Source organism: Zonotrichia leucophrys, chromosome 2 (assembly GCF_028769735.1).
Source record: "Zonotrichia leucophrys gambelii isolate GWCS_2022_RI chromosome 2, RI_Zleu_2.0, whole genome shotgun sequence".
NCBI classification, from domain to species: Eukaryota; Metazoa; Chordata; class Aves; order Passeriformes; family Passerellidae; genus Zonotrichia; species Zonotrichia leucophrys.
The window spans coordinates 99,966,359-99,980,421 of NC_088171.1; the positions used below are offsets into that span (position 1 = coordinate 99,966,359).

Sequence of the window (14,063 nt, forward strand, 5' to 3'; positions counted from 1 at the left end):
TGTTCTCAGACTTTTAGGACACCTATATATGTTTTCAATTGTGGTTTTCCTATTTTCTTATTTGGTTTATAAGCTTGGCAAAATCAGTTTTGGGGTTTTTTTTATATACACTGTCAATGAGTGCTTGAAAAGAACAAGTTAAATCTGAAAACAAGCTTTGGGGTTTTTTTATTATGTTCAGTAAAAATGTAAGCAATATGGTGGTGTTGTTTATTAAACTGAGCTGCTTGGATGAGAGCTCTGTATTTGCTTTTTATGCCATCTGAAAGATGAGTTGAAAAGGATTTCTGAAAACTTGATTTGTTTCCTTTCTAAATTCTACTCTGTCTGCCACACACAATTCTCTAAGTTTTCTAGATTTTACACTAAATATGACAAGAATGTAAATTAATTCTCTGTTTCCATAGAAAGGTGCCTTGGGAGTAGAAAAAGCTCATGGATTTTCATTGGGAACTCTCCTGTGGTATAATTAATGTTCTTTTTTTAAACAGTAACAGAACAAGTGAAAATGCTTTAAAGTCATCCATATTTACATATTGTGTCCAGAGTGTTTCTGGTATAACTGAGAAAATAATCCAGTGTTCTCTGCATATACTATACCCTCAATTCCCTCAGATGCTTTCTGACCTCTTTTACAAACAAACTTAACACTAAAGTTTTTGCCATTATCTTAACACTTAAGTTTTTGCCATCTTTTATGCACTGCCAACTTCTTATATTTTAATTTTCCTGGTAAATCAAAAAACATTAATTGTAGCAGGGTAACCATTTTTAGACAAAATATCCTGATGAAAGTTTCATCTGACAGTATCTCTGACACGTTTTCTCTTTCGAACAGTAAATATCTACAGCAGCCTTTGCCAGACCTGTATTGGCCAGGCCCGTTACTTCTGTGTTTTCCAAAGATCTCCCAGAGTTTTTTTGGCATAGAACGTGTTAGCACACATCCAAAGCCAATGAGTTTGCGACAGTCACATAAACCAGATCTGTGGCATTTAAAATTCCTGAACTTTTTTTGTCCTCAGGAACAAAAAGCAAATCTAATATCTACTTCCTAATTATCACTGAAAGTAGAGCAAATGCAAGAGCTAGGATGCTCTTGTAGTATATCAGGTTTATGCCAAAACTGATCTGAATTTATAACACAAGTACCGAAGTTTCCTAAGCAAAGCTTCAGCACTGCAATGGGAAGCTGATCTGTTCTTTTCCTTAAGAGCCCCCTAGAGTACTCCCTTTATGTCAGAGGCCTTGTTAGCAGCTCACCACGAGACAAGGGTGCCTTTAGGAATTAAATGGATGTGCAAGAATCCCAACCAGGAGTTTGTCTTGAACAGCCAATATCTCCACAGCTCAATTTACAGTCTGCTGGAGATCCTACTAAATAGTTAGCTGGGATGTGACGGTGCTGAAGAGGAGACCATATCACAAGTGTCTGTGTAGCATTTCATGATTTCTGTAGCTAATATCTATTCTGTCACTGACCACATGGAATTCTTGGAGCAGAGAACTTGAGTTATATTTGTCCTTAGACAGACTTTTTTTTTCTTTGTGGCATTTTTAAGAGAAAACTAATAAAGTAATCTAAGATGTTTTAAAACACCGTTCCCCCTGCTCCCACCCCACAGATAAGTGCTTTCTCACGTTGGTATTTGGAGCTTGTACCTTCTTGTCCTTTTCTGTATCTTTGCAACAGGAAAAATGTTAAACACGCTAAAATGAAGAAGCAACTTCTCACAAGTCACTAGGTGCCATTGTGGGTAACATTCAGGTTACTGTCCTGACTTCCTTAGAATCTGAGTGTTTTTAACATCCTAAAGTTACAGGGGCAATTGTATAGCTTGTGTAGCTCCAGTAAGTTCTTTGAGAAGTATTATGCTTAGAGAAGAAATTCTTGTCTCAGATCCATAAGCTGACACACTTCCTCCTGCCTGTTGAGTGCACAGGGTTTTAGAAACTTCCTCTTACTAATTGTCTTAAATCACAAGTTTCTTTGTATTCATCTCATGTTTTAGAGGGATGAAACAGCTAGTTTCATATTTATTTGGATCTCCAACCATAATAACTGTGTACTTTATATGTCCTGATAAAAATTTGTTTGCATTGTTGAGCCAAGTAACTGAAGTATAACAATTGAGCAGCTGCACCCATCACCTCTTTAAAAATATTTGCTTCTTTAAAATGAATTTACATAGTGTATGCTGTATTAATGTGTTCCTTTATTCATATGCCTTTTCTACATCATGCTGTAACCTTTATAATAGTTCCCTCATGCCGTGCTTCTGGACAGCAGTGTAAAACTCAATGTACCAACACTTCAAAAGGGCTCTCCTTTGTTCATTTAAATAAGCAAAGCATTTCCCTGTGAAACACAGTAAGGTCATTAGGAAAACTTTTACCTTGGTTCAAAAAATGTTTTCTTTTATGCTCTCAAACATAAGCACTGTCATATCATACCCTTTCCTTATCTATCAAGCTATTGTGCTTCTCCACATTTTAAAGTGGAGAAACAAACAGTAAGCAGTTATGCAGAATATCACTAGAACCATACTATCTGCTTACAAGGTGCAAAACCTCTTCAGGGTCTACTGTCGATGTTTAGATAGCATTCCTTTTGACCTACCACGTCATGCATCATGGAGGAAAAAGCCTTTAATTAATGACTTTCAAGTCCATCTGAGTCTAGGAACAAAAAGTGGCATGGAAGTTCTTGTAATAGCCCCAAAACCTTCTCTGCTCTTTACATGGTGCATGTAACTTGGTGAGCAAAGACCTTGAAACTCATTTACTGATCACAGCAGTGTCATGTGCTGCCTGACAAGCATTGGACACGGTGGACCCACACTCAGGAGAACGGAACCATTTCCTCCCCAGATGTTCTGCAGCCACTGTGCTGGGTCAGAGGTGCTGGGACAGTGCTAGAATGCAAAACCTAGAAACAGTGCTCTGAGAAGTGCTGCTGTAAATAGACTACAAAGAATGGAAAAAATTCAGAAATGCTTGTTCAGCTTCTCAGTGTTGTGCTGAAGAATGATCTCTTCCCAAGGCTGCTGGAATGCAGTGTCCTGTTAATAACATAAATTACTTAAAATTATGGTTTCCCCCATGCTGGAATTTGTATAGCTTGTTTGAACCAGATATTTTTCAATAGGGTACTGGTGAACAGTAGAAGTCTGACTCAAGAGCCTCCAGATTCCCATACGTGGATGCCTTTTGCTGAGTCTGCTGGCTGGATATTGAGAAAATCTACTTAGGGCAGACACTCAGTGCTGTGTACTATTAGTGAGAGAGGAAAACAGTTCTCTGTGGAGAATGTTATCCCTCAGGAAAGAACTGTAAGTGGCAGTAGGCAAGGAATGCAGTTGTCATGTTCCAAGTTTGTTGTTACAATTTCTATAAATCAGTTAAGTAGTTGGCATATGATGGAGTGCCATCTGAACACTTGAGTTTTACTGAGTGTTTTCACTACTTCTTGTTTTGAGAAGCAATTGCATTTGGATTTCAGAAGTAAGCAAAAATCTCTGCTTCTTGTAAAACTAGACACACCACAAGAATTGCTGCTTCCAATGAAGTCTTAAAGAAAACTGAGTTGTGGAGAGCCAGTACCTGTAGCTGATTTACTGCTTCCTTATATAGAGACACCAGTTCCTTTTTCCCCGTTGATGCAGTACCTTTTGTTAGCAGGAGTTCAACAAAAGTGTGTGTCACAAGCAATGCAGAGGTTCCCAGGGAGTTTGCAGCCTGGGAATTTGTCTTGTCCCCACATCAAACATTGTAATTCTAGTAATTGCCATTAATTCAAGTACAACAGTAGCATAAAACTACCTAGAAAACATACAGGCAGGACTGTTCCAACAGATCCATTTGGATTATGAAACTTTCCTCTCTTGGAAGAGAACGGTAATTCAAAGTTGAGGAACTTCTAAAATTACACAGAAAAAATCTCCCATTAGCATGTCAGTATTCTAAAGGGAATTTACACCAATAACTTTTCAGTTGCAATGTTTCAGGTTGATCATAAATAAATCTTCACAGGATTAATTTGCTCTTGTTGCTATCTCTCTAAATGTGCCCTTTTTTCACTTTAGCAGGGGCCTCAATGTGTTCAAGACATATATTTGAAAGGTGGGGAACTAGTGGAAGAGTTGCAACTTTTTGAAGATACACACCTTACTGTATCTAGAAAGTAAAAAGGGTATGTATGGTTTCCATTTCTTTTTTTTTTAAATTCTTCCTGTGTTAGGAAGTATTGATCATTTTCTGCAGCCTAGAAAAATTCACTGCTAAAGCACCTGGCATATATCTAAGGTGAAGGGAAAGCATATATGATGTTTCAATTAAATTTCAATGATTTCTAGTTTGGATAAAGAATTGTGATAAGTGAAAATGGAAAAGCATTAGTAATGTACAAAACTCGTAAGGTAAGTAACTTAAGTGGCATTTGTTACATCAATTAGCATCACCTTTTTTTTGTTAGTTCTGTAACTTGCAACCATTGAATAAAGGAAAGGAACAAGTATTTCACAATTTCAAAGCATGCTTTTTGGGGGGTAAAAATTATTTCTATGCATGCAAAACTAAATTCCTTTCTTCTTTGTGGGGAAGCTCTCAATAGTTGTTTCAAACTTTCAGGAGTAATTGGTAAGTATTCAAAATCAGGAAGCTAACTGGGTTATTCCACAGTTTTAAAATATTCTTTGCATTGCAATGTTTGGAAAATTGCAATTCAGTTTTGCTCATGTTAATACATGACATTCAACAGTACCTTCCCCCTTCCTGACAGGTGTTACTGACAGACGTTGCAGTTACATTTGTTACTATTTAGGCTATTGCTTGATCATTAATAATTATTTCTATTGGACTTTTTCAATTTTATAAACTTCTATTGAAAATAGTATAGAACATGAAAAATTTTACCAAAACTAAGAATGCACTGGCACCAAAAATAAATTTTAATTGCACACTTACTTCAGTGAATTTATAATGCATTTATGTAGGCTCAAGGTTCACTCAAGTTATCAGATGCTACTATAAGTGAAGTTTAAGGGTAACTTTTCAATGGCTGTGCCAGGTTATGTAGATAAAAGCAGTAGAATTAAGTAGATTCTTAAACTCCTAAGAATGTTTTTTTGGGAGTATTGCAATCATTTTAGCAGTGAGGAGCAGAGTATGTTATGTGAAGGGACTATTTTTGTTCAGAATGCTGAAAAAATTAGAAAATTATTTCTTTCATTTCAGAACATAACTATTTCTGCAAAGGAAGATAAAGAAAACCTCTTTAAAGTAGAATAGGAAGCCATTTAAATTTTGAGAATTGTAAGTGGCATTGGAGCAAGCTGAAATCCCACCATTGAAATGCAGTTTGTTTACTCTTGTTTCTTTTTTACAGAAACTTCATCCACACTTCTCCAAAATGCAGCGGAGTCTGCTCCATTCTGCATCTCAGCTGGCTCATGGGACGTGTTGGTTCTTCCCTCGCACCGGTGTCTTTCAGTGCTTAAAAGGACAGTCTGTGCTGCCTAATGTGGGATGCAAAGTGATTCTGGCACTGGACCCTCCTAAACGATGTCTTCATGCAGGCGCAGCTCACTTTGCCTCAAAGAAAACTGCTTTTCCATCACAGCCAGCAGACACTTCTCACAAAGTACCAGAAGAGAGAAATCCTTTGCCTTCAGCCACTGATGCGCCCAAGCAGAGCCCTGCAGAGTCAGATTCTTCAGAACTTGATCCATTACAAGATAAATCAATTAGTCTTGTTCAGAGGTTCAAGAAGACTTTTAAGCAGTATGGGAAAGTCATGGTTCCAGTGCACCTTGTGACTTCCAGTGTATGGTTTGGATCCTTTTACTATGCAGCCATGAAGTAAGTTGGTATTTTGTTGCAGTGCCCAGTACCATGGTTGAATTGAGATCTACTAGTGAATGGACATATAAATTATTCTTGCCTGTTAAAAAGTGCCTTTATACTTAGAAGAGAAATGTGGCTACATTTTTGACTAAAGCATAAGGGTAGTGTTGGAAGTATATAGGATTCCTGAGAGTGTCATGTGGATACTATTACCATGCAGTTATTGCTGTGTGCCAGGTATGGTGCTGACATTTACAGGTATGCTCATCTCTCCAAAATGATGAATGGATGTAAACAGCATTGAAATTATTAGTAATCTCTCAAAAGGTAAAGATACAGATTTGGAATCCTGATTATGAATGGCTAGTTGAGATCTTTATAGACCTTTTTTTTTTGCCCTTGGACTTCATCCCCAGTCCTTCCTCATAACTGGATTTTCATTTCATGGATTTACCTCCCTTAGCTGTTCACAATGTGTATCCCCTCCTTTTTTGTTTCTGTTGTTTCTGTTTCCTGTCTTTCCTGCCATCCACTGAAAAAAATGCTGCTGTAGACCATACTTTTTAATTGAAAATTAAATATCTGTGTGGTTAAAAAAAAAAAAAAGAAGTAAACTAAGTATTCTAATTTTAGTTTCTTTTAGTTACAGCATGTGCTAGACACCATTCTGGAAAATGGCATTTATCAGAAAAAACTACTACATCAATTATGAGCTGCTAGTTTGCTAGTTCAGATGAAGGAGGTTTTATTTATCTGGAAATAGTTTGCTAAATATAAGCAAATGTTTATCTCTGGACTGCTGGTGTTGTATATTTAATAATAGAAAGCATGAAACAACGAGGTTTGTGGTGGCAAGGATGGAACTCTGACATCAGAATGCCTTACTGCACAAGTGTTTGTTTTAGTTACTCTAACCAGCTGGCATAATTGCCCTTTCTGGGAGCTATAGATCCAAATGTCATTCTAAATTTAGCTCATGTCAGAGGAATAAAGGTCTTGAACTATAAAAATATTTTGCTTTGAATAAATTCAGGTTGATGCTTATGTCCAGACATTTCACATTGAGTGAAGATTACTTTTCTTGAAACTCCTAAGCCTGCTGCTAAAGGAGGTATTTGGCAGATAAACAACTGAAATATTCAACTAGAAACTAATTAAACTAATTATAACAAAGCTTCAGTTTGTTATACCACAGGAGCAGTGCTCTCTTGAAGTGGAAGAATAATTCTCAGAATGACTGGTGATACAAGACTAAACAGCAGTGGTTTATGAAATGGCACAGTTAGAGCTGTGTTTTGGCTCCTACTAGATCTCCATTCCCTACTCTGGGAATTCCCTACTCTCTACTCAGACTGTAGGTTCTAGTAGCTGTTGGTAAATTACTGCCTGTTACTGTTCTTGATGCTAAAGTGATTGCATGCTCAGAAGAATGCTTAAAATATTAGATAGAAATAGATAATGGTACCAATAATATAAACTGTCAAATATTGGAAACTCAGGTCTTCTATAACTGCATGTAGCTTTCTTCTATAATATAAAGATGAGCTTTCCTTTCTCTTTTGGTGTTTTCCTGGATGTCAAATAGAAAGAAATTGCGATAGGAGCTCCCTCCACCATCTTGACAGCTTATATTGACACAGTAGAAGAACTGAGCACAAAGCCCCTGAAGTCTTGTCTGTGTGACATGTTGCTTCCTTTTCTTTTGCCACATTCCATGTTTGATATATTTAGAAGTGAATGGAGAACATTGTCTGAAATTTTAATAGAAAAAGAAGGTAATTTTAGGCAAAACAGAGCATGAAATTGAACGTGCACAGCTGGAACCTGAGTAGCTGTCTTACCACCATTACATCTACTTACCTCAAACATAAACTGGGACACAGGTAAGTTAGAAACCATTCCATCCAACAGAGATAATATAAATGGGTCACCTTTTGAAATGCTGAAAAGAACATTCATTTTCTTAAGGTCAGAAACATAAATCTTGTAAGTTTATTGTTTAGATAAAAAAAAAATTCTTTTCAAATTATGAAGTTTGTGTAATAAAGAAATAGTACTCTAAATTACTGTTCAGGTTTCAAATTCCCATTCAAGTTACCAATGTTTTTCTCTTTTATAGTGGGGTGAATGTTGTTCCATTCCTAGAGTTGATTGGCTTACCAGACAGCGTAGTAGACATCCTGAAAAATTCCCAGAGTGGAAATGCACTAACTGCATATGCATTGTATAAAGTAAGTATGATTATAGTTTGTAAATAAGCTCTAAGTCTTGCCTGGTGAACTAAACAGGGTTTACTTGTTTACAGCAGAAAGAATTAATTAGCTTTCTTCGATAGCTGCATGTACTTAAGCATTCATTTTGTGGTAAAAATAGTCCCATGCAAGTTGATATGTGTCCTGTGTTCCTTCAAGGAGTCTATCTAAAATAGACTTCAAGGAGTATTTCTAAAATAACTTCTTTGCTGCAGAAGTATTGCAGCCTTCTGAGATGACAATTAAGTTATTCTTCTGTATCCCTGACATAATTAGCAGGGACAAAGAGGTTAAGTCTAAACACTTCATTGAATTTCAGATAAAAGGACAGTTCTTTTTATCCTAAGTGATTTTTTGTCTTCCCCTTAGATGTCCATCACTCTCAAGTATTTTCATTGTCATTTGAATCAATTACTTATATTCAGGTTTGGGTTTCCTTTTGTTGCTTTATATGTGCAAAGTCTGTGTTTGGGAAACTTGAAACATGTCAGACCATTCAAAAACAAGGTACAGTATTCGCTGTACATGCCACTCAATTTGTTTTGTTTCTAAAAGCGATGTCCTTCTTGCCTGTTTTCAAAGGGGTTACTTTCCCAAACAATATGTGAAAGTACGACTCTTTCCAACTTTTCCTTTGCCTAAAAGAGACCAATAAATAAATACAGTTAAATATAAAGATGTTGTTATTGCTGGGAGATGTGGAAGTGTTGGAAGAAACTCGGTGTTCACATGCAGTCTGTTCTGAATTGCATCAAGATGCCGAATGCTTGTCTGCAAGCTGCACAGGGAGGGTTTGTGTGTTGAGTTTTTTTAAGGGAGGTCTAATGCCCTTGCTGGCTCTGACAAAATGATACTTAAAGTAAAAAGGTATGCATTTCTAGGGGATGCACTGTAAACTGGCTCATTTCATTATAAATTGAAGATACCTTTAGAATCTGACACTGGTCAAAATAGATTTTCAACACAAAAAAATACCTTTTGCTGGATGTTATTTTCCTATTTTATCTATGTGGTGTATTCTTTGGTTTCTTTAAGATTGCAACTCCTGCCAGATACACTGTGACTTTGGGAGGAACATCTGTCACTGTTAAATACCTACGTAAGCACGGCTACATGTCCACACCACCACCAGTAAAGGAATACCTACAAGACAGGATGGAGGAAACAAAGGATAAAATCACAGAGAAGATGGGGGAAACAAAGGATAAAATTACAGAGAAGATGGGGGAAACAAAGGATAAGATTACGGAGAAGATGGGGGAAACAAAGGATAAAATTACAGAGAAGATGGAGGAAACGAAGGATAAAATTACAGGGAAGATACAAGAAACCAAAGAGAAAGTTTCATTTAAAAAAATAAAGGAGTAGGAGAGATACTTAATTTTTGGATATATCAAACTTAGCACTTTAACCGTTTGTGAGGCAGGATATGCAAAGTGCACTTCTGAGCTTTTTTTTCTTTTTTTTTCTTTTATATTTTTTACCCTTTGTCTGGAGATGACAATTGCTACATGGATTTAAAGGTTAAAGTTCCTTGGGGAAGAGGTTGTGACCTAAAAGTTTCAATTTTCAGAAGGAAAAATAAATCTCAGATTAGAAGTTAACATGTCCCTTGGTAATAATGTTAAGAATTACTCTTCCCTCTTTTTTTTTTCCCCACACCCTCTTCCTCAAAATGAAGGTGATTTCTGCCAAGAGCCACTACTCTGTTCTTCTCCCATCATAGTGCACAGGCATGGTTCCACTAGACTGAGTCTTCCATAAATAAGAATGAAGATTTCTCTGTTGGGAAGAGCAGCATGTTTAGATTTTTAGAGCACGTGGACCCAAGCCTCTTCAATCGTGATCATCTCTCAATTTGGAGCAGACCGTTGCCACTGATACTGCACATGAAGGAATTTATGGATCAGCTGCTCAGCAGGAATTCATTACAATGGCTTCCTTGGCTTCAGCCAGGCTGCTGTGGTTTATGGGCTGAGACTATGAATCTTTCTTGAACAGTGCATCTCTTCAGAAATCTCAACTGAAAGCTATAGGAAGATGAGTTAATCACAGTAGCCATACTGTCAAGTATACTTTGTTTCCTGAAGTTGATTTACAGTACAAAGTCATTAAAATCAATAATTGTATATTAAACACTAGGATTTGTTCATTGTGTTAAAGTTTACAAACTTGCTCTATTTCATTTTTGAAACAAAAAAAATTTGAAAGAAAAGTTTATTTGAGAAATTGCTATACTAAGGGGCTTTTTAAACACATGGAAAGTTAGAGTTAAACCCCAAAGTTCCTCCTCCTCCTCCCTCAGTAAAACAATTTGACTAAAATAAGCATGATTTCTGAGACAGCGATCACAGTCTACCAAACTTTTTTCCCCTAGATTAAGTCAAGCAAACACCTATTCATACCTGAAGGCTGAAATGCTGTCTCAGATGTCATAAAGGACTAAAGTTGAAAGTGTTCTATTTGGCTGGGCAGGCAAACTTCTCTCAGTTTTATTCAAATGTAGGCTGAATTGAAGTCTGTTTTTCCTATTTCTACTACAGATCTCACTCTGCAGCAACTCAGCATGTGTAAGTTGTTTAACAAAGGTGCTTTTTTCAGGGGGATATGGGAAAGCAATAGAGTTGGACCCTGAGCATTGCAACTGACTGGAGTGAAAAAAATACAGCTGATGAAGTATCAGCTCTGCCCCATTGTCCCATTCTCATTCAAGTCACTGAGGGCTTCTCCATGTTTAAGTGAGTTGAACTTCATTAACTTAATTGTGCAGGATTCATTACATACTTCTCTGCCTCTGCCCACATGTTAAATAGTAACTGCAATCTAATGCCTACCTCACAGGGATGTTGTGAGGAATAATCATTGTATATTCAGTGACCTGAAGATGTAAAGTGCCATGTTTCTGATAAAGATTATTAAAAAAAATATTTCTGTGAACTCTTACACTGCTACGTACTACTGTTAAGGACTAGAGTTAATAGATGCTATTTTGTTTTTCTCTTTTAGTGTGCTTTTCCTTACTGTCCCCCTGCACACAGTCTTCTGATGTTGGCATTTCTTCTGATTTCCCACTTTTGGGGGCAGTGTTACCCATGTCCTGCAGGACCCTGCAAAGCCCGGAGTGTGCCCCAGTAACATTGCATGATCACTTTCAGTCTGGGGCCACGTATGGGATTCTTTCAGTGCAACTTACACGTGGCAGGGATTGCACAGGGGCACCTTTGTGTCCTAGGATGAGTTTTTAGCCCTGAGACATGTTAGAACTTGTTCATCACAGCACCTCTTCCTGCCCTTCCCCTTGCCCAGCTGGCCTGTGACCACTCCAGTGTTTATTGATCCATCTCTACTCATGCCAAGTACAAAAGCTGATTGACCTGGAGTTGACTGTCCTGTGTGATCATTTCTGCGGCTGCAGGAACAGCTCACGGAGACTCTTGCCAAGTGCCTCCTCTGTGTAGGTGGTCAACTTTGCAGCATGGAGAAGCTTGAGGAGTTTCTGGGACAACCACTTCCTCCACCCAGCATGTCAATTGACAAAGCACAGAGTTACATGGATCCATTTATACAAAGCCAGAGGGGAAATCTTCAAGACTTTAGAAGTCTGACCTGGAGAGCTTTTTTGACAATTAGTCACATGCTTGATGATCTTGTCTCAAATTGGCCTTCTATGGAACCTCTGCCTTGTTAGTGCAGAGAGCACCTGGGGAGTTTCCTGGGCTGCCCAATGAATGTAATGCCACTTGGTGCCCAGCAGGTGCCCAGCCATGCTGCAGTTTTAACTAAGCTAAAGTTGACTTCTGTCCTGTATCTCACTTATAAATTATTGCCATGATACTGAGGTGCAGTTCTTGTTAGTGACAGTCTGCCTTAGCATGAGTCTGCATGGCTGGCAGCCAGGGGCCACCACCCTTTGAAGAGGCCGTGTGCCTGCACTGTGCTGGCAGGCTGGGGCAAGCAGGGGGCACCTGGGGACAGCATCTCCTTCTGGTGCCCAGGCCAGCACAGTTGGCACACTCGTGTGGCAGCAGTGTCCCTTAAGGTGGAACAGTGTCAGTGAGAGCAGCAGAGAAGGACAGGGGAGCAGGTGCCATGGCCTGGGAAAACAGTTTGGCCACAGCACCAAGAGCCCCTGAGGCAGCCCACAAGTGACCCAACCAAGGGAGTGCCCAGTGAGTGCCAGGAGTCCTTGGTGAGGTGAAAAGCCCAGCAGCATCTTCTATTGCCTGTAGGACCGTTCAGTCAGTGCTACCAGGGCTTGCCTTTTTACCTCTCGCTGTTCAGCACCCTCATGGGAAAGGGCTGTCCCTTCAGGCTCTAGAGGGTGGGTGGGGGTGTGGGTCCCTCCACCTCTGCAAAGCTTCAGAAATCTGGTGAGACCAGGACTGAGACATCTATCAATACATGTACAGCAGGGAAATGGCTGCTTTGGCCACCTCTCCCACTGGTCTGCTGCCAGCTCACATGTAAACACCACTGCACAGCATCACCAAGGGGCTGGACCTGCAACTGTGCCTGTAATTGGGATCCCAAGATGAGTCCAGAGTACATGCTGTGATCAAAACAGGGAATCTGTGCCAAAATTGGGGCCCCAGGATGGAACTGGAGTAGATGTGAAGGTCCAAGCAGGGGGCAGATCTGAAATCACAATCCAAGATGTGACTGGAGCTGAAGCTGCAAACCAGTGCAGAGCCAGAGCCAACATCACAACTCCCTACTTGGCTTGGGCCTAAGTTGCTGCTCAAGATAGGGAAGAGACAAAATCAAAGCCCAAGCACTGTCCAGAGCCAAAATTGCAGCTAAAGGTGGGCCCAGAGCCAAGATAACATCCCTTCTGGGACTGGAACAAAAATTATGGCCCAGTATCAGGGCAGAACAGCAATCACCACCTGAGGCAGTGCCAGAGCCAAAAAGTTCATAACCCAAGATGGGCTGGAACCAAAGCCGTGGCCAGAGTTAGGGCCAGAGCCTGCACTGCTGCCAGACTGCTGTGGCACTCACTGTGTAAGCATGGACCAGAGCCAAATTTGAGTTGGAGGCAAGTAGTGGTCCAAGACAGAGCAGGAACTGAAGGTGATGAAGTTTTAGCTCTCTTATTTTTCAGATTCTGTACTGCATTAGTATATAACTCTGAACTTGCTATAACATGTTAGCAAGTTCTCTTCACAGGTGAAAAAAAACAATCCTTTTCCAGCCTGTGAACCAAGGTCACCAGGCTCTTGTACTGCCCAAGGTGTAATCTTTGAAGGCCTTTTTAATAAATACCTACTTTATTTCTTTTACTCTGTCTAGCTTCTGTTCTAGGTGACTTCTCCAGGCGTCCAAATCACAGCCAAATATTGGGCCAGAGCTGAAATCATGCCCAGAAATGCCACTGAGATGAAGCCACAGATCAACATGGGGCTACAGCCACAGCCACAACCTGCTATCCAGCCCTAGCCACAGTTACAGACCAAACAGGTACTGAAGCTGAAGTAGCAACCTGGTATTTGGCCAGACCTGTCTGAGGCCCAAGATGTGTCTGGAACTGAAATCATGGCCTGAAATTGCAATGGAGCTAAAGTCACATCTAGAGAGATGGGGCCAGAGCTGAAACCATGGCCCAAGATTTCCCCTAGAAGCAAAGTAACAGCCCACGATATGACAAGGAACAAATAGCAACCCAAATAGGGGCCAGAGCCACAGAACATGCTGAGATTGAGCAAGAGCCAAAGATACAGCAAAAGTGGCACTGAAACCACTGATGTTACAGCTCAGGATGGGGTTGGAGCTAAAATCACAGTCTGATATAGGGCTGGAGCCAAACTTATGCCTTGAAATGAGGCCAGAGCCCAAGTCATAGCTCAATATGGCACTGGAGCAGAAGCCATGATCCTCACCTGGGCTGGAGCAGGGACCAGAGCTGAAGCCCTGATCCAAAAACTGAGCCAAGCTCACGGCCTCACAGTGGACGTGGCTTGAAAATAGCCA

At 39.7% G+C, this 14,063-nt stretch overlaps 1 protein-coding gene across 5 annotated transcripts in view; it reads left to right on the top strand.

Annotated features, from left to right (window-relative positions):
• Positions 1–11,094, top strand: part of FAM210A (family with sequence similarity 210 member A) — a 19,781-nt gene extending 8,687 nt beyond the window's left edge. For 3 of the 5 annotated variants that reach the window (XM_064705789.1, XM_064705788.1, XM_064705787.1), the window contains exons 2-5: positions 4,086–4,192; positions 5,387–5,859; positions 7,964–8,075; positions 9,132–11,094. In XM_064705789.1, the coding sequence (XP_064561859.1) occupies positions 5,411–5,859; positions 7,964–8,075; positions 9,132–9,464 (894 nt within the window). In that variant the 5' untranslated portion in view covers positions 4,086–4,192; positions 5,387–5,410 and the 3' untranslated portion in view covers positions 9,465–11,094. The remainder of the gene's footprint in view (positions 1–4,085; positions 4,193–5,386; positions 5,860–7,963; positions 8,076–9,131) is intronic. The other 2 variants (XM_064705790.1, XM_064705791.1) reach the window with 1 other exon arrangement.
• Positions 11,095–14,063: the final 2,969 nt, after the last annotated feature.